This window comes from Halichoerus grypus, chromosome 3 (genome assembly GCF_964656455.1).
Source record: "Halichoerus grypus chromosome 3, mHalGry1.hap1.1, whole genome shotgun sequence".
Taxonomy (NCBI): Eukaryota; Metazoa; Chordata; class Mammalia; order Carnivora; family Phocidae; genus Halichoerus; species Halichoerus grypus.
The window spans coordinates 152,307,468-152,330,418 of record NC_135714.1 but is presented as its reverse complement, the minus strand read 5'-3'; the positions used below and the strand labels follow the sequence as shown (position 1 = coordinate 152,330,418).

At 51.8% G+C, this 22,951-nt stretch overlaps 1 protein-coding gene across 2 annotated transcripts in view; it reads right to left on the bottom strand.

The window, feature by feature from the left end:
- FAM167A (family with sequence similarity 167 member A) overlaps positions 1-22,951 on the bottom strand; it is a 44,572-nt gene that overhangs the window by 10,986 nt on the left and 10,635 nt on the right. For both annotated transcript variants that reach the window (XR_013446579.1, XM_036092330.2), the window contains exon 3: positions 13,493-14,278. Coding sequence is in view for 1 of the 2 variants with exons in the window: in XM_036092330.2 (XP_035948223.1) it covers positions 13,493-13,861 (369 nt within the window). In the remaining variant the exon portion in view is untranslated. The remainder of the gene's footprint in view (positions 1-13,492; positions 14,279-22,951) is intronic.

Sequence of the window (22,951 nt, the reverse complement as noted above, 5' to 3'; positions counted from 1 at the left end):
GCAGCTGGGGAAGAAGAAAGCCCTTCTGAAGATGGACGGTAACGGCTGTGAATGTACCTAATGAATTGTACACTTAAAAATGGTTAAAATGGTAATTTTATATAATATACATATATTTTACCACCATTAAAGAAACAACAAAAGCTACACATTTGGGGTGGTCACTCTGACCTGGTTTGCCCAGGACCTTCCCAGTTTTAGCCCCCCGAGTCCCATGTCCTAGAAGCCTCCCCAGTTGCAGGCAAACCCCCTCCCTGTGGCACGTGTGGACGCTGCAGGCATTGGTGAGAAGGACCCCTCTTGGCCAGAGGCCTGTCTGTCTGTGGGACGCATTCTTTAACTCGGGTGGCACTGGGGACCCACCAGACCCTGAAGGGGGCGCAGTGGTCTGGGAGGTTGAGGGCTTCTCTGAGGTAGGTTGGAGGAGCAGGGACCACAGAAGGAGGGGCTCAGACCAACCCGCAACGGGAAGAGAGTGTTTCGTTCTTTGGCAACGGCCGCTGCGGCATTTGGAGAAGTGGCATTTTTGTGGCAATCTGGATCATTTGCTTCCTTCCCCAGCACCCCTTGCCCACTTGCCCTGTGTTCACTTGCTCAGTCTAAAACCCTGAATGATGTCTTGGCATTCCAGGGAAGCTCGTATGTCCGTTTCTTGAATAAAGTCTTAAAAGCACGAGGTTCTGGCTAATACCTTTATTCCTAGTTGCCTGTGGGATGTGCTAGAACACTTTCTTGGGTCTGCTCTCTGCAAGTCTAAAATGCCCTGAAGATTTAAGGAGTTTGGAAAAAATACAAAAGACTGGTGACTAGCAGACCTTCAGGAGCACAAGAAGCAATTCTTCTGAACATGCCGCCTTTGCCCGCCCCAAACCTATCTCTAAAGCTCACCCCAGAGAATGCCCTATGCCCAGGGCAAACCAGAGGGGCTATGAATGAACTGGATTGAGGCACATTGGGATTAGCACAGATCTGGGAAGACAGAAAGAATCCCGAGCTGTTCAAGTGCATTTAGTTTAATCCCTATTTCTGAGGCTCGGATCTAAGCCACCCCAGTCCCACAGTCACGATCAGGCTCTGACTGATGTTGAAGGGAGACGGAGTAGAAAAATCCAGGCCATTTTCTCAAGCCGCCCGTGAAAGGGCAGAATGCACTGTATTCTCTACGAGACTTCATTCTTGAACCTTAGAAATAGTTTTTGTAAGCTGTCTGGTGATTTATATAACTTAACCAAAAGGTCCAGCTTATTGTTTTCATCAGTGCTGTGTAGGAACGCACTTAGAAGCCCGGAGAAAATATTATTCATTATTTGATCTTGGGTTTGGCCTCTGAGAGAGAGTCAAAATAAGGCTGTTAGGAAAGCAAGCAAGTGGTGTCACTGAAATGTGCTGCTGGAGGCGACTTTAGGGTCTGGGAAAAAATTAAAAACATTTTTTTCAAACACCCCTAGAAACCAAACTGCTCGGGGGCTGATTTTCCAGCAAAGCTGTTGACTCGAGGGAAGGCTGGAACATGCTTCTCAAAGGGCTCTCCGCCGGTGGCAGCAGAAAACTCTTCCTGGAGCAGCTCATGGCTGCCACTCTGATGCTGCTGGCCTTGGGCGGGTGCCACGCTGTCCCTGGCCCGGGGCGTGGGTGGGCCGAAGGGCACCACGGCTCCCATTACCGGGCAGAAGATGACTCGTCTGTCTCCGCTCCTCCGAGGGGCTCTTGTGCTCCCCTTGGAGCCATTGTCTGCTGGGAGGGAAAGTTTGAGCAGAGCCCAGAGCCAGGGAAGAGAGCAGGACCCTGCCAGGAACTGTCCGTCCCCTGTGGCAAGAGTCAAGCTCTACGTGTATGGCCAGGTCTTTGATTTTCAAACTTGGAAGGTCCGAGGCCAAACTGCATCTTCACCCACGAGGCTGGCCTCCTGAATAGCCCCCAGATCCATCCCCAGAGGCTCTGGGTTCCAGTTTGCTTTGGTCTGAATGTTTGTGTGACCCCAAAATTCACATGTTGAAACCCTAATGCCCAATGTGATGGTATTTGGTGGTGGGGCCTTTGGGATGCGCTTAAGTCATGAATGGGATTAACGCTCTTATAAGAAACTCCAGAGAGATCCCTCCACCCCTTCTTCCACCATGTGAGGACTCAGCGAGAAGTCTGTGACCTGGAAGTGGGCCCTCTCCTGACCGTGCTGGTCCCCTGATCCTGGCCTTGCAGCCTCCAGACTGTGAGAATGAGATAATCTGTGGTTGAGAAGCTACCCAGGCTGGGGTATTTTGTGGCAGTGGCATCAAGAGACTAAGACACAGTCCTAGATCAGCCCCTAGTGAGATGAGTGGCTCTGGGCCGTGATGTGACCCCTTTATGGAAAGGGGATGCTGATCGTCTTCCCCTACCTGATAAGACTGCATTCTGGACATGAGGTGGATCCTGGAAGCTGCACATCCAGGAAAGGAATCCTGTGTTCTTTGAGTGAGAGCAGAAGAGATGGGCGCTGTGGCCGGGCTGGGAAGGACAAGCCCAGACTGGCATGCCCACAGTCACCCCTCACCCCTCACCCCACACTGTGGGTTCCTTCCTGCTCCCCCCCCTCATTGTCTGCACTGAGCCCTACGCTCAAGAGGCTGATGGACAGGTCTCCCCCTTCTTCAAACATTTCAAAGGTACCACCAGCCCTCCTGGCTCTCTTGCTCTCTCCAGCCTCAGCTCTCCCATTCTGAGCCTCTTACCCTTCATGGCAGTCACAATGGGTCCTTATTCCCTGCCCTAGAACCACTCCTTCCCATCCCGTCATCCTTCAGGCCCAGCCCTAGCCCCCAAGCTCTGCAGGTTTTTCTGCAGGACGACTTTCTTGCCCAGGCTACCCTCCAGGCCTGCGGAGAGGCAGTGAGTAGAGTGAACAGAGCTTGTGGGTTCAAAGTCCTCCATTTACCACTCACTGGTGGTGCAACTCTGGGCAAGTTGCTCAAGCTGTCTGAGCTTCAGTTCCCTTATCTGCGTAATGGGCATAATCATAATATCTGCTCTCGAGAACGACATGAATAACACACATATAAGACACTCTGTATAGGACATGAGGTTCCATAAGTATTAGTCCCACTTTATCCCCCAGAACTGCAGAGCTAAACATTTAGTTATTTCCTGTATGTCACTCTTATCTCTCCTACTAAGTTACAGGAGTACTTGAGTGCCGAGGCCCCGTATGATTCTTCTTTGCTCACCAACAGGGCCCGGAGCAGAGCTGGTTGCCAAATCATGCTTCCCACACACTTTGCAGATGATTACTTACACCTGACACCTGTGTCGCTCCTCACACTTAAGCACAGCCCCGTGGGGTTGGCAGGGTGGCGTTAGCATCCCCTTTATCACGTGGCTTATCTGGGTTCACGGAGCTGGTAATGCTAAAGCACTTCAGGATTTGAAATGGAGGCAGGGGACCCTCCCAGGCAGGGTGTCCTTAGTTTGGCCGGTGTGGGGCCTTCCCCAACTTCCCGGCCACTGCCCTGGATAGCCAGCGGGGGGTCTCGTGGGACCGACAGCCAGTCTTAGGGCTGTGCCACTCAAGGTAGGCTGCTGGAGCGAGGCTTCCAGCCAGACTGCAGGGGGGGCTGGCTCGGGGACTGTGTTCCTGCTCCCCCATGAGCTCCTCGCACTGCCTTCACATTGTACCTACAGGGAGCGCTACCAGTCCCGGGCGGGGATTGCGCTTCCTTAAGACATTGTCTGGAGATCAATCAGCCGTGGCCAGGGCAGCTGTCAATTGAATGAAGGATGCTGAGGTGCCCTGACTTCCATAGACAGCCCCGAGAAGACCTCTTGAGCACCCGTGTTGGGACTTCTAGACTTCTCCTGGGTTCTGGGCTTCCAAGCTTGGACACGGACGGAGTGGGAGTTTCACACCAGACGCTGAGCAAGCCCACGAACCAGCCAGAAACACTGACTGACCACGAGTGAGGATTGCTGCTTGTGGGACAAGAGCTCTCTGGAGCTGGGGCTTGTATGAGTAATCAAGGCTCCCATGCACCTGTAGTTTCTATATATAGATTCTCACGGTGCCTTCAAGAGGAAGTGAGGCGAATCTATTCTCTGCCCCACCTTCCAGGCATGATGGAGGCCATTTCGCTCTCCAAAGTCATTTCACACTCCATTAACCTGGAGCCTGCCTCCTTGGAAAGAACAGATGGTTTGGGCCTCATCTGCCTGAGGGAACTCGCAGCAACTTAGGGCACCAGGGTGAACACAAAACCCACCTCGGGAGAGTATTTGCTTGCCTGGGAAGCGGCTGTGACCCAGCGCCTCCCCCTCCCCCACACGCCCCAGGTGCTTAGTAAGGTCACCAACTGGTGAGTGCTGTGGAATGTGGCCAGCAGTGGCCCTGGGGGCTGTTGGCACAGTGTGAGCTGGGGGTGGAGGGGGTGGGATGGAGGGCAGGGCCCGAGCCTGTGGCAGCTGACTGATGGGCACCCATGGAATCTCTCCACATATCTCCTGCCCTCATTGAAAAACCAGGGTGATCAGCCCTTTGGCTCCTCCCTGCTCTAGCATGTGGGGGCTCTGTGCATCCTTCTAGCTAGCACTGTTAGAACTAGCTCTATCAGAGGGGTCCTCCTCAGACGCTGGTGCTGGTGGGCGCGCTTGCCCTGCAGGGGTGCCGTACGGGAGGCCAGGACTTCCCACTGGCTTGGGACTCTCCTCCCAGGGTTGCTGTGGCTCCTGAGGGCCAGGCACTCAGGTGCAGACCTGGAAACCATTTCCCCTGCCGAGGGCTCAGCTGCCTTGAGTGAGCCTCTCTGTCACCTTTCCCTGGCTCTTGCCTGTTCACTGGCTGTGTCTGGCTCAGGCCTGAGCCCAGGGACATGACCAACAACAGCCTCTGGGCAGTGCTCAGATTTTTTTGGGGGGGGTGGGGCTGGTGGCAGCTTGGGAACAGGGGTGGGTCCTGAAGCTTATAAAATAGTACATCCCTCAGAAAGGGGAAGTTCAGCCCAGGGGGATGTCTCAGGCTTGAACAGTCCCTTCTGCACCTCTGTGTGACCAGACCCGGCCTTTGTATTACAATAATGAAGATTTCTCAGAGGGAGAGGGGAATTCTTGGAAAAAGTGCAAAATCAAGCGAATTTTGGAAAATAACAGCCTAGAGTTCCAGGGGTTGAGAGGATGTGTTGAATGAGCCTAAAACTTCATGAAATATAAAGTGGCTTCATGCTCATTCGATTCCAAGAGCAATTGATTGTATAGCAGCCTTTCAAAGCAGGGGTTCTGAGGTCGGGCAGCTCTGGGTTCAAACCCCCGCTCTGCTGGTTGATCTTGGCCAAGTTACTTTACCTCAGTTTTCCCATCTGCAAAATGGGGATGGAGCCTACCTTAAAAGAGCGCTGTATTAAATGATGTGATGAATATAAATGTGCACAGGACATTTAGTACAGAATCCCTGACTTTCTCGGTAGGTATTTATTATATACACTCTGCCAGGTAGGTATTTATTAGATCCATTTTACAATAACAAAACCTGGGGCTAGGTTAATCGGTTTTCCTAAAGTCACACAGCTAGGGTATAGTAAAACCTGACGGGAAGTCTAGTTTAGTTACAAATTCTATGCTTTTCCCCACTCCACCTGTGACTGGTTAGTGATCCAGTTGCATTAGAATCACCCACAGGCACTTGTTAAGTTCCAGACACCGCCCCAGATGTATGGAATCTGAATTTCCACGGAGGGTTGAGAGGGATCTGTATTTTTTTTTTTTTTAGAGATTTTATTTATTTGTCAGAGAGAGAGCACAAGCAGGGGGAGCGGCAGGCAGAGGGAGAAGCAGGCTCCCCGCTGAGCAAGGAGCCCGATGGGGACTGGATACCAGGACCCTGGGATCATGACCTGAGCCGAAGGCAGAGGCTTAACCGAATGAGCCACCCAGGTGTCCCTGGATCTGTATTTTTAACAAATGCCCTGGGTACCTCTTCCAGCAGTTACTACACACTAACATATTGTGTAGTTATTATAACCTAGAGGGTGCCCATCAGAGGAATTGGGTTTTCCTTATTATTGGAAAAATGTGATGGGAAATAAGGAGCAGCCTAATGTCAACCACACTTAAAGACATGGATCTGGTTGCTGAAGAAGGCAGGGATTTGTGTATTTCCCTTTGGTTAATTTCATTGTCTGCTGTGCCTGGCACACAGTGACCACTCAGCGTGCACCTCAGCTCCCCAAAGCCGTTTGGAACTGTACTTATACCTCTAGTATGGCTCTTGTCACATCATGTCATCGTGTTTTGTGTCTGTCTCCTCCACAAAAGGGAGAACCCCATAAAGACAGGAACCCTGTCCCATTCACCCTGGCCCCCACCTGCACCCAGCTCCTAAACTCAGGCACTCGGTGAACTCTGGCCATACTGATTGAACAGAGGATTGGATCAAAGGTCTCCCCCGCCTGTCTCTTACAGCTCCAGGGCTGCCTTCTCTTGCTATTCTCAGTGGGTACCCCATCAGGCCTCTGTCTCCCACCTCCATCTCCTTTCAACTGCAAGACAGTCAAGGGAAGGAAAGAGGCAGGACCAGATTCTTGGAGTCGGCTTCATCTCCCTGGCCAACGGTCCCCACCTCGTCAGCTCTCACTGTGAGGGGGGAATTTCTGGGGATCCAGGCCTCAATTTTCTTATCTTAGTCTAGGAGAGTCTATGCCTTTTTTAAAACCTGTAGATTACAAGGTATGGAATGTGTACCAATTACACTGGCAAGACAGAGAGGAGCTTGGAACTCTTCTTTTTTTTTGCCTTTCATTTTTAAATCTTTTCCCTTCCTAAGGATATATAATGTATTCCTATTTTAGAAACCTCAGAAGCTACAGAGAAGTCCAAAGAATAACACTGGCACTCAGAAATAAAGGTCACTGATGTTTTGTCCTATTGCCTTTGCTGGTGCCTTTGCTTATAAATACTTTAGTAAGGACTGAAGGGTTACTAAAGTGTGTAGCCAGGAGCCTTCCTCCTGCAGGTTGCTCGTGCCGGGCAGGCTGAAAGCTCCCAGCTACACTGAGAAGACTCAGAGTCGGGCAAAGGAACAGCTGGACTAGGAACTGGGGACTCAAATCCCAGCTCAGCCAGTACCTCCCTGGATGGCTCTGAGCATATCCTAATCATAAAATGGCCACAGCTGTCCCAGGCCCTGCCATAGGGTGGTTATGAGGCATCGCTCACCCTTTACCCGTGTCCTGATCTGTAATTAGCAGGGTTTTATTTATTTATTTCCTTTAAAGATGTTGTTTATTTATTTGATAGAGAAAGAGAGGGCAAGCGAACACAAGTGGCGGTAGGGGCAGAGGGAGAGGGAGAAGCAGGCTCCCCGCGGAGCAGGGAGCCCGATGCCGGACCCGATCCCAAGATCCTGGGATCATGACCTGAGCCCAAGGCAGATGCCCAACCAACTGACCACCCAGGAGCCCAGCAGGGTTTTAAATACAGGCTTTTTGACAACTCCTGGCCGCACTGACTAGAACACTGAGTGTCAGTACCTATACCTAGTACAAAAGGTAAGCCATCTGGATCCAGAGCTAGGAGATGTGGGTCTATGTCCTGATTTGGCCATATCCTTGCATATGGCCTTGGGCAAGTCACTTAACCTCTCTGCTCTCAGGCTTAGTGTCTTTCTGAGCCTCAGTCTTCTCTTCTGTAAAATGGGAGTAGCAAGTACCTCCAAGCCTTCTCCCAGGATACTGTATGTAAAAGTGCTTTGGGGACCATACCATGCTCCCCAGATGGGAGCATTGTGGCTGTCATCAGACGATGCTCGGTGCGTTTGAACTGCCGCTTGGCTGTATCATTCAGTGGAAACAGGGAACATTGGCCTTGTTGGCCGTGCCTGGGACACACCAGTCATGTGCTTGCCAACCAAGCGGCACAGGCAAGAGAGGCTTCATCAGGAGAGGCTGAAATCAAGCTGTGGCCACAGAAGGGCCAGCTGAGTTCAGGTCCATGACCTCCTGCCACGGCAGGCCCTAGAATTATTAAAACTTGTCAGGTTCCTCTTCCCTCTTTCTAACAACCATAAACACCTTTTGGGGGGCTTTCTGTGGGTATTAAACACCTGCACGAAACTAAAAGAAACGTATCTGCTCACGCCCGAGGATTCTTGCCCCAAAGACAACCCCTTAGGAAGCTGGACTGTTCTGTTTTTAGTTTTGGCACCACGCAGGCCAAGTGGAAGATTTTTCCCCTTTCTTTATCTTTTGGATTGGCAAGGGGAACATTTTAGCAGGGTTGAAGAGAGGAGACAAGGGAGCATCCCTTTCCCCCTTGTGCTGCAAGTTCTGAGACCAAGCACAGAGGTTTGTGAAATGTTCTGAATTCCAGACTCAGCTAGAGAACTGAGTCCCACAGCATCTGGGGTACGCCCTTTCTAGCTCACTCTTTCCTGAAGGACTGCCCCCACCCCTTGGCCACCTAGTAAGGCCGCCCCAAAGGCAAGTTGCTGGAGGCTGGGACTTTCTGCCAACATAAGCAGTCTGGAACAAGCAGAGATGCACCACGGCCACTGGACTGAGCTCCGGGTCTGTCCCCTGCACACAGAGGCCGTAGCCCCGCCTGCCATAGCCAGATGGAGACAGGGGCCCGGGATACTTGGGGAAGCCAAAGGTCAGGCCTTCCTTGCTTGGAGGAGTAATGCCAACAGGGTTTGAGGATCTCCACCTTCCTCATATCCTCCAACACATGAGACTGGAGGAAGTGTCTGCCCTACTTCTAAGTCCCTGGAGCATGTCAGGAGTGACTAGTCATTTTCCCTGTGGTGAGAGCAGAGAGGGAGAGTGAACCCCCAAGGGAGCTCTTAGGATCCTTTCTTGCCTTGGAAATAAGATTCAGGCAGTCACTCTTTGCCTTTGAGCTGGCCTCGTAGGAGACAGGGGGTGGACTAGCCTGTCTGTCCAGACCCAGCCTGGCCTGCCTCTGAAAGGGTCAACAATGATAACCAAGGCCTCACTGGTTTTATCAACAGCTCCTGGGACAGCCCTGTGGTAATCACAGAGCTGTCCCGGGCCTGCCCTCTACTGGGCACAACCTACTCCGGAGCCAAAACTTCCAACAAACTGAGGGTTTGGCCTCCTGGAGGGAAAGCAGCCACCCGATTGTCTGAATTACAGATTTTTAATCTGCTACCTTAGCCACATGGGGAGAAAAGACAAATTTGCCTATGAGCCTACCCAGCTACAGAGACAACTTAACTCTGGGCTTAAAATAAAACAAAGGTTATCTGAAACTACTTTCACTGGGTTCTTTAAACAGGTTAAATTTTTTTTTTTTTTAAAGATTTATTTATTTGAGAGAGAGAGAGAGGGAGAAGCAGGCTTCCCGCTGTGCAGGGAGCCCAAAGCAGGGCTCGATCCCAGGACCCCGGGACCATGACCTGAGCCGAAGGCAGACGCTTAACGACTGAGCCACCCAGGCCCCCCAAAACAGGTTAATTTTTAACGACACCTGCAGTGAGTTGACAGATGACAAATTAGGAAAACAAATGACATGAAGTTAAGTGTTTTGACTGAAATTCTAAAAATGTGAGAATGCGTTTGCTGTGCAGATATCGAACTCCGTGTTTTCCATCCAGTCCAAGGATTTTACGAGTTGCCTTTGTTACTATTTAATCTGGAAGCGAAGTGGGCAGAACTGCATGTTCAAGTTGGCCAGCCTGCCAGTCTGCATTTGAGCTGCTTTTGACCTCAGACATACAATCTCTGATGGAATCTGGTTCTTGGACAACTCGGTGTGGGATGCTGGGACTTCCTTCCCACAGGCCCATGACTGACTAAGCCCTGAGCCAAAAGGGCAGCTATGGCAGCAGCTCAGCTCAGGGTGCAGGCCTGGGGATCCCTGGGGCTTCCCTCTGAGGTCCCTTGTTGGTTCCCTGGCCCCAGTCCTGCCTGCCTTTCAGTCCTTGCTTCTCAAAGTGTGGTCCGTGGACCAGCAGTATAGCATTACCTTGGAACTTGTTGGAAATTTGGAATCGTGGACCCCGTCCCAGACCCAACAGGATCAGAATCTTCATTTTACCAGGAGAGCCAGGTGATCTGTATGCACATTAGTTTGGGAGTCACTGCTCTAAGAAGTGCTCCAGAGGAATTTCTGGAGCACAAATCCACCCCTGTCATTGCTCATTCAGCATGCCCAACTGGGCCCTTTGCGGGAGGGCCAGCTCTCCTGCTTCTCTCCCCATAGCTCTCCACCCTCAATGGTGAAGGCTGAGTTCAAGCTCTGGCTCTGGCACTTCCTAGTCATACAACCCTACGCAGGGCATCTGACTTCTATGAGCCTCACTTTACTCATCTGTAAAATGGAGACAGTGACAGCAATCACATAGGTCTGACGTAAGACAAAGAAAAAATGGTGTGAGGACTGGGACTCTCGTTCAGTCTTATTTCTTCCTTGGCCCCCACTCCCAGGCATTCTCTTCACTGCTGGCATCTTTGTGAATGTACATTTTTAGGAATCACCCAGCAAGATCCATTGCCTTTCGAAGATACTACATAGCATGGTGGCTAAGAAGAGCATGGGCAACGCAACCAGATGGGCCAGAGTTCAAATTTTGACTCTCTCTCTGAGCCTCGGTTTTCTCCTCTGTAAAATGGGGTTGACAGGAAAGTGATGTGACAATCAAAAGAGGTAAGTAATGCATGTGAAGTGTGTGGCAAACAACACACACTCAATTAGTGACAAATCTCGGTATTATTATTATTATTATTACTATTATTACCCATCCCCGGTAGCACAGAGAAATGGCGGGAAGGGTGGTAAATACCATGCAAATAAACTGGCACAGCCCCCACTCCGGAAAACAGTATGGAGTTTCCTCAAAAAGTTAAAAATAGAGGGGCTCCTGGGTGGCTCAGTCGGTTAAAGCCTCGGACTCTTGGTTTCAGCTCAGGTCATGATCTCAGGGTCGGGAGATTGAGCCCCACATTGGGCTCCATGCTCAACGAGGAGTCTGCTTGTCCCTCTCCCCCTACTCCCCTCCATCCCCTGCTCTCCCTCTCTTACATAAATAAATACAATCTTAAAAAAAAAGTTAAAAATAGAACTACCCTACGATGCAGCAATTGCACTACTAGGTATTTGCCCAAAGACTACAAAAACACTAATTTGAAGGGATACATGCACCCCGATGTTTACAGCAGCACTGTGTACAATAGCCACATTATGGAAGCAGCCCAAGTGTCCACTGACTGGTGAATGTATATATACAATGGAATATTATTCAGCCATAAAAAGAATGTAATCTTGCCATTTGTAATACATTACATTACAATACAAATACATTAAAGAATGTAATCTTGACATGAATGGAACTAGAGAGTATACTCCTAAGTGAAATAAGTCAGCCAGAGAAAGATAAATACTATATGATTTCACTCATATGTGGAATTTAAGAAACAAAACAAACCAGCTAAGGGAAAAAAGGAGAGAGAGAGGCAAACCAAGAAACAGACTCTCAACTATAGAGAACACACTGATGGTTACTAGACGGGAGGGGTTAGGGGGATGGGCGAAATAGGTGATGGGGATTAAGGAGGGCACTTGTGATGGGCACCAGCTGATGCATGGAAGTATTGAATCACTATATTATACACCTGAAACTAATATTACACTGTATGTTAACTGGAATTTAAATAAAAACTTAGGGAAAAAACCTACTACACTGTATATGAAAAAAAAAAGAAAAATATCATGCAAATATAAAGCATTATTAATGCTGACATTCCCTGTACTTACTTCAGACAGCCTTTGGCAGCTGAGTTAGTCCTGACAATTAGCGCTTCTCTCTCTGCCTACAGAGCATTGCTCTCTACATTACCCATGGTTGTCCTTGACCTGGCCCATCTGCTTTCTCTCAGCATATAGTCCGGCCTGCGCACTCATGCGGCTTAGCTTGCAATGGCTGGTCGAGGAAAAGGGGCACAGCCTGCAGATCTACAGCAATGCTTTTCAACCTAGGCTGTGTTTGGAAGCGCCAGGGGTAGAGAGGAGGTGGGGGGGGGGGGGACTTTAAAATCTACTGATGCCTGGGGCCCACGCATTGACATTCATTTGATTGATCTGAGGTGCATCTAGGTTCTGGGACACTTTAAGTCTTCCCAGGTGACTCTAATATGCAGCGGGGGTTGAGAGACACCTCTCTCATCTAGAGGATGAGGAGGACAAGCTCTAGAGAACTCCCTCCTGGTTCACACGCAGGGAATACCTTCTCTACTCTCTACCCCAAAAGGGGGCCCACGAGGAATGCTAATTTATTTCTAAAGCAAAGGCCTCCCTTCCCAGAAGCAATAAAACCTCAAATGGACCCAGAGCCCAGTAATTGAATCCTTGGTTGATGGGGATATTTTTGCTCTCTTTGTGAAAACCAACTAAAGCAGTTCAGCCTCAGGAGTTTAAGGAGCAGCTTTAAAGAGCCAGGCCCACCGCGTGTCCCTCTCGACTCACCTCTTAAACCCCCCAAGAGCACCCCGTGGCAGTGGAGTGTCCAGAGACCCAGCCTGAATCCACAGATGCCCCATTTGCTATGCAAGCCAACTGACACTCCAGTTACTAAAGACAGACGTCGTGGAGTGGTGTGTTTTGGGAAGTAGTTTCAACATTAAACATTAAACATGAAAACCAAAAAAGATTTCCAATGCATCAGAACACCTGAGTCCCTGAGCCTCCCCTTCCCCCTGCCCCAATGATTTATTTCAACCCCTGAGGAATTCTAGGTCCCAAATGGGATCTGTTTTTCGGGCTTTTGCAGAACAAACCGGGAGGCCTCTGCCTAACCTGTGGACACAGGAGTTATGAGTGGCTCTCGAAGGCCGTTGGCCGTTGGTTGCTGGCTCACCTGTGGCTAGAGTGGCCTGGCTGGGCAGGTGTGACCTGGGCCACAGGTGATGAGGAGGGGCAGGAGTTGAGATCACGGGGAGCATTAGCAGTGTGCCCAACTTTGCCGAGGAGCCCTATGCCTGGGACCAGTGATTCTCCCCTGGGCTATGGGCACAAAGCTCTGAACACCCATTCCCTTTCCCACATGCTAGACATGTCCCTGCTGGGAGCCTGCTGGGAGCCTGCTGGGAGCCTGCTGGGCCCCTGGGCAGAGAAAAGGTCAAGCTGCTGGCCCCCAGCCCCAAGCGTACCTATTGCTCATGCTCATTCCCTCGGATGCCCCCCCAGCTCCTGACTTCTGGGCAGACTCCCACTCAGCCTCCGAGACCTAGCCCAAAGCTTTCAGGCCCCATCCAACCACACCAACCTGTGGGCAGCTCCTTAAACACAGTTCCTCCATAAGTACCTGTGACTAGGGGCTGACTGGCATGTGGATCTCCTATAACTACATAGTAATGAGGTCCACCCTGGATTTAATAGGACAATGACAGACGTGCAGTTGGGAAGGACAGAGATGGGGGAGAGAGAGAGAGATAAAGAGAGACAAAGACAGAAGAGACAGGGAGAGACAGAGAGAGAGAGAGAGAGAGAGAATAGCATCTTTTCCGGGGGTTCTTACCAGTTCCTTCCTGAGCCAGGCTATAGCTTCGTCGATACTTTCAAAGCCTTCCAGCTTGCCGGTGGGCTGGGGCCCAGTGTCCTGGCTGGCACTCCCGTTAGGTGGGGGATGCTGCCTGGGCTCTCTCCCCGGGGATGAGGGCTCCTCCTCCCCACGCTCCCCCTGCTCAGCAGCTGGCCTCGGGAAGGGCCATGTTGGCTCCTCCAGCCTGGCCTGCCATTCCAAGTAGGAGGGCCTTCGGGTCTCCAGCCTCAGTTTCTCAGTGAGAGCCTTCAGGCTCCGGAGGTGGTCATCGGGAGGCAGGGCTTCTCCTGCCGTCTCTTCTTGCCCACCTGCCACTTCTTCTACTTGGATCTGAGGCACAGACATTCTAGAGTCTGCTGGGGCAGCCGGGCGTGGGAGGTGGTGGGGGGCGGTGTGGGAATCTTGGTGGGTGGCAAGGTTGGGTCCCACTCAGGAATGGTCTCATCCAGCTGGGGTCAGGGCTCCTGAGGGCATTGTTGGGATGTGAGCAGCTCCCGGAGCTGACAGAGACGGTGGATGAGCCACACGGAGTGCCCTCCAGAGCCGCTGTGGAGGCTCAGGATTTAAGATTCTTCCCGGAGTCCTGTGGGTGCCATGTTTCACAAAAGGGCAGGAACAGACAAGCGTCAGCAGGAATCTTTGGGGGCAGATTTGCCAAGAAGTCCTGGAGGTGCGGGCGGATCAGGGGGGGAAGCAGGACTCAGCTCCCTCCTTACGGGCAAGGGCAGGCGGTGAGAGGCTGCCGGCTGGTTGGAGGAGGCCCTGCAGGAAGGATGCAAATGATGTCAGTCCTAATCCCTCCCCTGGCAGGAGGCCTGCAACGTTCCTGAGCTCCTCAGGAGGGGAAACTGAGGCTCAGAGAGGTTAGGTGACAGGGCTGCCGATTGCTCACTCAGGACGAGAAGTGAGGCGAGTTCAAGCCTTAACTCAACGCAGAGAAGTTAATAATAAATCAATGCTCTGTACAGTGTTTCACCGTCTAATGAAATGATTCCACCTCCATTATCACATTCAGTCCCCAAGGCAAGTCTGTAAGTTACTTCTTTCTGTCCCCATTTTACATGCAAGGAACCTGAGGCTCTGTGAGGTTGAATGACTCACCAGAGAGCTCTTGGCGATTAGCGAGGACAAGGCTGGGTTGTCTGATTCTGAAGGGTCAGGTCTCTCCTCTGAGGGACAGTGACCTGTGGGTCCCCAGGCCGACACAGCTGGCCCCGCCCCGCCCCGCCCCCCACAGCCCCTGTCCTCAGGCGCTGGCTCTTCCAGGTCTTACTGCACACTCTCAGCTTCTTCCTCCAAGAACAACACCTTACCTCACTTCTTCCAAGGAGGAAGCAAATAAACCTGTAACGGCTAAGGGAAGAGCCGAACTCCCTCAAGGAGGACTGTTAAACCGAGCGAGGATTGTGACTCACCGTTCTAGAAAGATGGTTCCCACATTTACCTAAAATGCCCGCACTGCAGCGCCTCATGGACAAGGGCACGGCTCTCATCGGATTTGGCCTTCCCATCTCTGGGGAGGTGGTCTGAGCACAGGGTAGAGAAGGAACTCCGAGTCCGAGTGAGAGACCCCAGCCTCCCAGCCTCATCCCCGCGCCCACAGGGTCCAGGACATTTGACTTGAACCAAGGAGAGAAGTCCTTGGTTCTCAGGGTGATCTTTAAAAACATGTGCTGAGGGCATGCAGAAAAAGAATGAATTCATGTGGAATAATGTCCAAGATAAAGCTAACATGAAAAAAACAAACAAACAAGACATTCATAGTCTGGAGAGTACACTGTTGGTGTGGAAAAGGAGGAGAAGGGACAGATTTTTATTGACTTCTATGAGCCTGAAAAGATCTCTGCAAGGAGAAAAACTAAAACTAAGAGTTCTGATTACTTGTTTGGGTGATGGGAACTGGGCACGGGGTGTTGGTGGACAGACATAGGAAGAGGCAGAGAGTTGGGCAGGGGCAAAATAAAAACATAGACTCAGCCCCCCAGGGAAGCTCTGGGGCTTTTCTCCCACCCAGCAATGGAGATGTTCAAGAAGAACAGACTGGGTGGCTCAGTCGGTTAAGCGTCTGCCTTCGGTTCAGGTCATGATCCCAGGGTCCTGGGATTGAGTCCTGCATCAGGCTCCCTGCTCAGTGGGGAGTCTACTCCTCTTTCTCTCCCTCTGCCCCTGCTCATGCTCTCTTCCTCTCCTTTCTCTGTCTTTCAAATAAATAAAATTTGGGGGCACCTGGGTGGCTCCGTCATTTAGGTGTCTGCCTTCAGGTCAGGGTGTCCTGGGATCGAAACCCATGTTGGGCTCCCTGCTCAGCAGGGAGTCTGCTTCTCCCTCTGCCCCTCACCCCATTTGTGCTCACTCTCTCTCTCTCTCAAATAAATAAAATCTTAAAAAAAAAGAAGATGAATAAGAAGAACAGAGCTTGCTGGTTTTTTGGACTGTTTCTATAATCCCCGCCTGCAACTCAATCTGACCAAAGGAAGTCTGGCTGTCCTCCCCATGCTCTGAGCCTGGCCCATTTGGGGGCATCCCTGAGGAATGAGGAGGAATATTCTATCCCAACTAATGGCAGAGAAACCTAGTTCTCACCTCTAGCCACCCAGATGGGAATCCTCAGAGGAACTTCCACAAAAATGAATTTTCAGGCTCCACTCCCAGGGGTTCTGATTCAATTAATCTGGGGCGGCACTTGGCCATCAGCGTGTTTTTAAAGCTCCCCAGGGGATGTGAGTGAGCAGCCAGGGCTGGGAACCACTGGTCTTGAGCTAGAAACACTAGACTAGGGATCAGATGGCCGAACTGTAGGTGCTGTCAGGCTTGCTGAGCCTCAGTCTCCTTGCCTATAAAATGGGGGTGATAATACCAATCTCCTAGGTTTGGGGGATTGGCAGAACTAAGGTTCGTACACACTTTCTGCAGGTGTAGCATGCTTGCAAATGCTGGGTGTTCTCAGGAGGGGCTTCCTGTGCAGTTTCAAGGTCACACAGGCTTCTTTAGAATCTCTCAGAATCTAAAGACCTATTAGCAGCCCCTCCCAGGCGCCGGAGGCCTGTTTGCTGAGGTGCCAGAATGTTTTGAATGTGCCTCGGGGTGGCTCTACCTTACAGGATTCTTTCCCCGCCCCAGGCAGGGGAGCTCTGATGGTTTCCAGTGAAGCTTTGTGGAGAGGATCTCATGGCAGACAAACCGTAAGTAGTGCTCCCTCCACACCGCAGTTGTGTGAGCAGATGACACGGACTGTTCTCTCCCTGAGCTGCACACTTCACTGCAGAAGGCAGGGGCAGCTGTGGCTGGAGGGAGAACCTGTTAGGGAAGGGTCTTCCCTTTGGAGTGGGAAAGAGCTATGACTCCATGACTTTATGAGGCTGCCTCCAAGGGTACGGGGAGTTATTTTAATTGGCAGTTTCTAAAGCAATCCAGAGAAGGCCTGTGAAGACGGTGTCAGAAAGACGTGGAGGCATTAACAGGAGCGCCAATGCACTGTGAGTCAGCTAATGATGATCCTTTGATCTGCTGAGCTCAGGGAGTGTGTGAAAGAACCCGTGTACGCATCCTCTCTCTCAAGCCTCCCAGTGGCCCCGAGGAGCAGGTGGGATCGGCCCGTTTCACAAATGAGAAAATCGAGGTGGGGAGAGGTGAAGTGAGTCACCCCTGACCACAGACAGGTGCTGGCAGCCGGATTTGGGTACAGTCTTTGGACTCTGGCTGGCCTCTGTCTACTCCAGAGGTTAGACAGCCCCCCGCAAGGGCACCCCGTTCTGTGATCTTGGACATGTCCCTTCTCGACCACTCTGTGCCTCTGTGTCCTCTTCTAAGAAGAGGGGATAACCAGGATCGTCCACATAATTTGCTGGGCTAGGCGCAAAATGAAAATGCAGAGCTCCTTGTGGAAAAGTATGAAGAATTTCAAGATGGCAACTGCAGAGCATTTATGTAGGCATGGGGCCCAGTGGGGCTGCCCGGGTCCCTTGCTCATGAAGCCGGCCCTGATGGTAATAATATCAGCTTCACGAACCATTTCAAGGATTGAAGTAACAAATATCGAGCCCTTCCCATGGTGCCTGCTCTACGGTAAGCCCTAGACAAAGTTATACTTTAAAACTATTATTCTTAAGATGGTGAAACCTATCAGTGCTACATCAGTCATGTGACCAGATAAACTACTCTGCGCTGCACTGACCAGTCACCCCGTTCGTCCCAGACCTGCTGGGTGGCCTGAGCCACTCCCTGCACCCTGCATCCTTCCCTCGAAGCTGACTGAGATGACGTCGACCGGCCCCACCTCCCCCCAGATGTTCAGGTCTCCCCCTCAGAGTCTCATCATGCAGCGGTGACTAGCAGGTCTGCCACAGGAAGGAGAAGAAAAGCCCAGCTTAGGAAAACACCATTCTCCATAGCCCCACTCCCTTCCCTCCCTGCTCCTATTCTAAACACCCCTGTCCACAGCTCAGGGCCCCGGGAGTGACCAGCTTTGACAGTGTGTTATCCACATGGTAAGAGCAAAGGCAGGGGGGCTAAATGCCTCAACTCTGGCCCCAGATGTGCTCCCCAGGAACCCAGTGCTGGGGCTCAGCTCTCTCCTCTCGGCCTCCGTTTCCTCCTCTGTACAAGGGGGCTTCCTACCCTAACCCGCCTCATGAGGATGCTGGGAGGATCAGCTGGAATCTGGTGCATGAAAGCTCTCCACAACCTTTGAAGATCAGTACCCACCTGAGGATTATTATTAGCATCAAGGCATGTGTGGGGTGTGGAGCACCCTGAGTCAGGGACTCGCCACTTGAGGTGCGTGGTCACCTGTAGCAGGCAGGGACGGAGCCCTAGACTGCTTCCCACGGCCCCCAGCACATGCAGGTGGTGCGGATTTGCTGAAACAGGATCCGTTCTCCATTCTCCTGGTCCTCAGGTGGTGTCCCAGGGATCGCTGGCCCTCTGGATGCCCTGGTGCCCGAGAGCCCCTGTGGAGTTGCTCCCCCTGCCCTCCAGCTAGGCTGCCAGGGCTGAGCTGGAATGTCACGACTCAGGTCACCACAGGGATGTGGGCACTTAGTGGGCACTCAGCTGGGTGCAGGGAGCAGAAGCCAGCCCTGGACGGCTCCCTGGTCTGAAAGGGCAGTAGGGACTTCCCTTTCCTCTGCACAAACCAGGGATCTGGGAGCACAGGCACTGGGAGGAAGAGCCCTCCAACACCTGGGCGAAGGGGCTTGCTTTATATCTAACCTAAGTCCTTCCTGCTGCTGGGGAACACATTTTCTCTCCCTCTGAGCCTTGCAAAGGCGGACAGCCCGGGGAGGAAAGCCAAAGGATGCTGGCAGAACCAGGCGCCCAGAAAAACAAGGTCAGACCCTAATCCCACCAGGCCCGGGCGTGCTCTGCCAGGCGGGCCACCCAGATGCCGGGGGACACGAAATTTCCCGCAACAGAAGACAAGCCTCAGGGGCGCATCCACCTTATTGTGGTAGAGACAAGCCAGCGCCCGGGGACCTGCGCTGCCTGGGAGGACTGCTGCCCGAACACGCTCCTGGCTCACTCCAGCCCAGGGTGGCTTCGGCAAAGGAGGCTGTGCCAGCCGTGAGCTAACTCCCCGGCTGCTGGACGAGCCAGTGGGTGCAGCTCAGTCATCGGCCAATTATGCCCTGTGTCATCATGACCTAGTCTGTTCACTTGGACCACTTTCAAACCCACTTCCTAGATGGGCTCCATGGGCAGGGGAGCGTGCAGGGGCTGCTAACCCATTCTCTCTGTCTCTCCCTGTCTCTGTCTCTCTCAAGGGTGAAGGTAGCATGAAGATGAGCCCGTTCCCTGACTGCACTCACTCCCTATTGCTCTACGTTCTAAGACACTCGAAAGCCACCCTCGCCCTGTTTGGATCCCCAGGCTCGTGCCTGCTCCCCCCACTGTCTGGGGTTCCTCGCTAGAACTGTTTCATTTCTTCTCCACACTATGCAATTTCCCCACCGCTCCTGTCCCATGGAGCAGCACGCTCTCTCAGCCCCTCAGGGCTTTGCACAAGCTGTTCCCTCCACCTGGAACACCCTTCCCTCCCTCTACCCCTCATTTCCCAGGTGGTTTCTTTTTCAGGAAGTGTTCCTTGACTCGCCCCAGCTGCGTGTGCCTGGGATGCAAGGAGAGCACGTCAGAGAAACAATGATCTCATCACAACAATATTAGCTAATGTTTACTCAGAGCAGACCACGCCAGGCATTGTTCGAGCAGTGTTACATGTACCAACACAGGAGTCCTCCCAACAACCCTACAAGGCAAGTAGCGCTGTATCCATTACACAGATGAGGAGACTGAGAGACACAGAGAGGCTGAGTAGCAGAACTAATGAATGGGAAAGCGGGGATCTCACCTCTGCAGTCCAGCTCCGGGCTGGCTCGTCAAGCCCTGGGCTTACCGGCCCTCTCAAGCCATAGCACTGCTACAAGGAACTTTCCTGATGCTTCCTTTACCAGACTCTGAGCTTCACGAGGGTGAGAACACGCAGCACTTAGCACCGTGCTGCTCTCTCTCAACGTCTGTAGAATGAACGAGCAAATAGAACAGATTCCCCCCTGGGCCCCCCCCCCATGCACCGTGGCCTGTGCTCGCTCCAGTCTGAGCCGGTCTGGACAGGCTCACAGAAGCAGAGGGGACCTGCTCCCCTCACCACCTGTCCTCATGAGACCTGCCCTGACCTCCGAGTCCCAGACACAGGCTGTCAGGCCCTAGGAAGACAGGAATAGCCTCGTCCTGTTTCAAGTGCCAGGACGGGGAGCTGGCACGCCGGGCCATCCAGCATCACGGGTACAGCCGGAGGACCTCCTCTGTGTCCAGCGTCATGAGGTGCTTTCCACCCCGTGTCCTTTCTCTCTTCCGGAGAGAGCATTTGTCTGTGTGCTTCCTGTTGAGTAAGGGACAGGTGGGGCTAGGTAGGGAGACATAGGTAGGGGGCTAGGTGATCAGGCTCACCCAAAATCCCAGAAATGCTGAGGAGTAACAGAACCAGAGATAAGGGAACAGAACCACACCACCTCGTTTGTCTTAAACAGCAGAGCCGAGATAGTCAAAGGAGAAGTAATCATGGCGCTATCAGGGGTGACATCAAGAAGATTCAAGTCCCTGGCCAGTGTTCTATAAGAGACAGACCATAAAAGCCTTCAGGGGTCCCTATTCAGGTCCCCTCTCACTCTAGGGAGCTTTTCTTCTTTCCTCTCTGTTCTCACCTTCACTGAATAAACTTTCACTTCACTTCACCCTTTTGTGTCTGCGAGACTCATTCTTCGACTCAGTGAGACAAGAACCCTGAAACCCTTTCAAGACGGGCATGCCTTCTCCGTCCTGAGTAGATGGTCACATGACCCCAGCCGGGCCAGTCAGAGTCCTCCTAGGTTTCTGTACCAGAATTATCCAGAAACCAGCCATGTTCCATGCTGACCTGGGGCTCTTGGGGGCCATCTTGGTCACCACAGGGAGAAACTATGTTTCTGACGTTTATAACCAACATAAGCATGTGTTGGACAGAGAATATAAAATAACACAGTGGATATTTGTTGGCATTTGTCTTGTTTGTTTACCATACACTGCTTTCAGGGGGCTCTTCATCTTGTGCTGGACAGCAGGCTGGGTGCCTCTCCTCTGAGCAGAGAGGATCAGATCCTCCCTCCTTCCTGTCCCACGCCCTGACACCCAGGTGAGAGCATGCGACTTGAGCTTGACCAGTCAGATGCTCAGGCCCAGGCCTCAGAATGTGGGGTGTGAGGCGCCAGGGTGGCTCAGTTGTTTAAGCGTCTGCCTCCGGCTCAGGTCATGATCCCAGGGTCCTGGGATCGAGCCCCTGTTTTTCCCTCTCCCTCTGCCTGCCGCTCTCCCTGCTTGTGATCTCTCTCTCTGTCAAATAAATAAATAAAATCTTAAAAAAAAAAAAAAAAAGAATGTGGTGTGCATGAGGCCCAGAAGCAGAAATGGTTAGGATTCATTTGTGGCCACATGAGCCTTGGAGGCAGATGTGAAGTGTAGGGGAGGTGGCACTATCTTAGCCAGATCATCCCTGTTAAAGGGCTGTTGGAGGACGTGATATATAATAAGAAATATAGATTTGGTTTCCAACCCCAGTTTCTGAGACAGAACTCCTGTAACCCTTGGAATGTCCTAAGTGATGAGAGCAGTAAGAATATTTCTTGTTGCAATGTCTGGGTTTTGTCCCTAGTTCTTGAAATAGCTCTAGAGCCAGAGAGATGAAAGGAGGGTCTTACTATTCATAACAAGCCCCTTTCAACCACACCTGAGTTTATGTTAATGAGGGGACTCACGGAAAGCCCACTCTGTGATGAGAAGGTTGGAACTTGCAGCCCCGCCCCTGCCCTGGGAGGTCAGGGGAGAGGGGCTGGAGATTGAGTCGATCGCAAATAGCTAATGATTTAATCAATCGCACCTATGTAATGAGCCTCCACAAAAACCCTGCCCGAAGGGGTTCAGAGAGCTTCTGGGTTGGTGCACGCATGGAAATTCTGGGAGGGTGGAGCACCTGGAGAGGGCATGTGAGTTCTGCACCCCTTCCTCCTACCTTGCCTTATGTACCCCTTCATTGGCAGGTGAATGAAAGTAAATGCTTCCTGAGTTTTGTGAGCCATTCTAGCAAACTAGTGAATCAGAGGAGGGGGTTGGGGGCCAATTCCCAATGAAGAGCCAGTAGATCAGAGGTACCAGTGACAATCCGGGACCTGTAGTTGGCGTGGGAAGCGGGGACAGTCTGCGGGACTGACCCCTTCACTTGCGGGGTCTGACACTGACTTTAGCTCGATGGTGTCAAAATTGAGGGAGATCGTAGGACACGCAGTTGGCATCTGCAGAGAGCCAGAGGGCTGTTTGGTGTGGAAAAATCACACATCTGTTGTCAGAAGTGTTTTGGGGGCTATTGTGTGAGTCAAAACCTAGCACCCCACGTAGTCGGTCTCAGACAAACCATTTAATTCACAGGGCCTTGCCTCCCACTCTCTGTTTTCTGGAGCTGCCTTGGTTCTGCCTGTTTTCTCCTTTAGGTCTCTACCTCCCGCCAATTCTGTGAACTCCTTACAGCAACACTGTTTTCTGGTGCTTAGACCAAGAGCCCCAACTGAAAGGAGAGGGGGATGTATAATTCATCTGGGGAGACAGAATCCATCCCTGAGGGCTCAGCAATATCCTAAAACAGCATGCATCCAAAACACTCTCCCCTCCCCACATTTCCACGTGCCCCTGAGAGGCGGGTGGGGCCCCCTCCAGCTGAGAATCACAGGGCCCCCCCGTTTTGAAAGTGGGGTTGTTGCAGTGTCCACCCTGAAGAGATAGAGCAAGGATGAGAAGAGAGAGTGAGGGGAAAGGGCTTGGAGGACTATCATGCATCTTATAAGCTTAAATTCAGGGCAGCTCAAGCCACAACTCACACCTGAATTTTTTTCTTTCCTTTTCTAAAGCAACTAA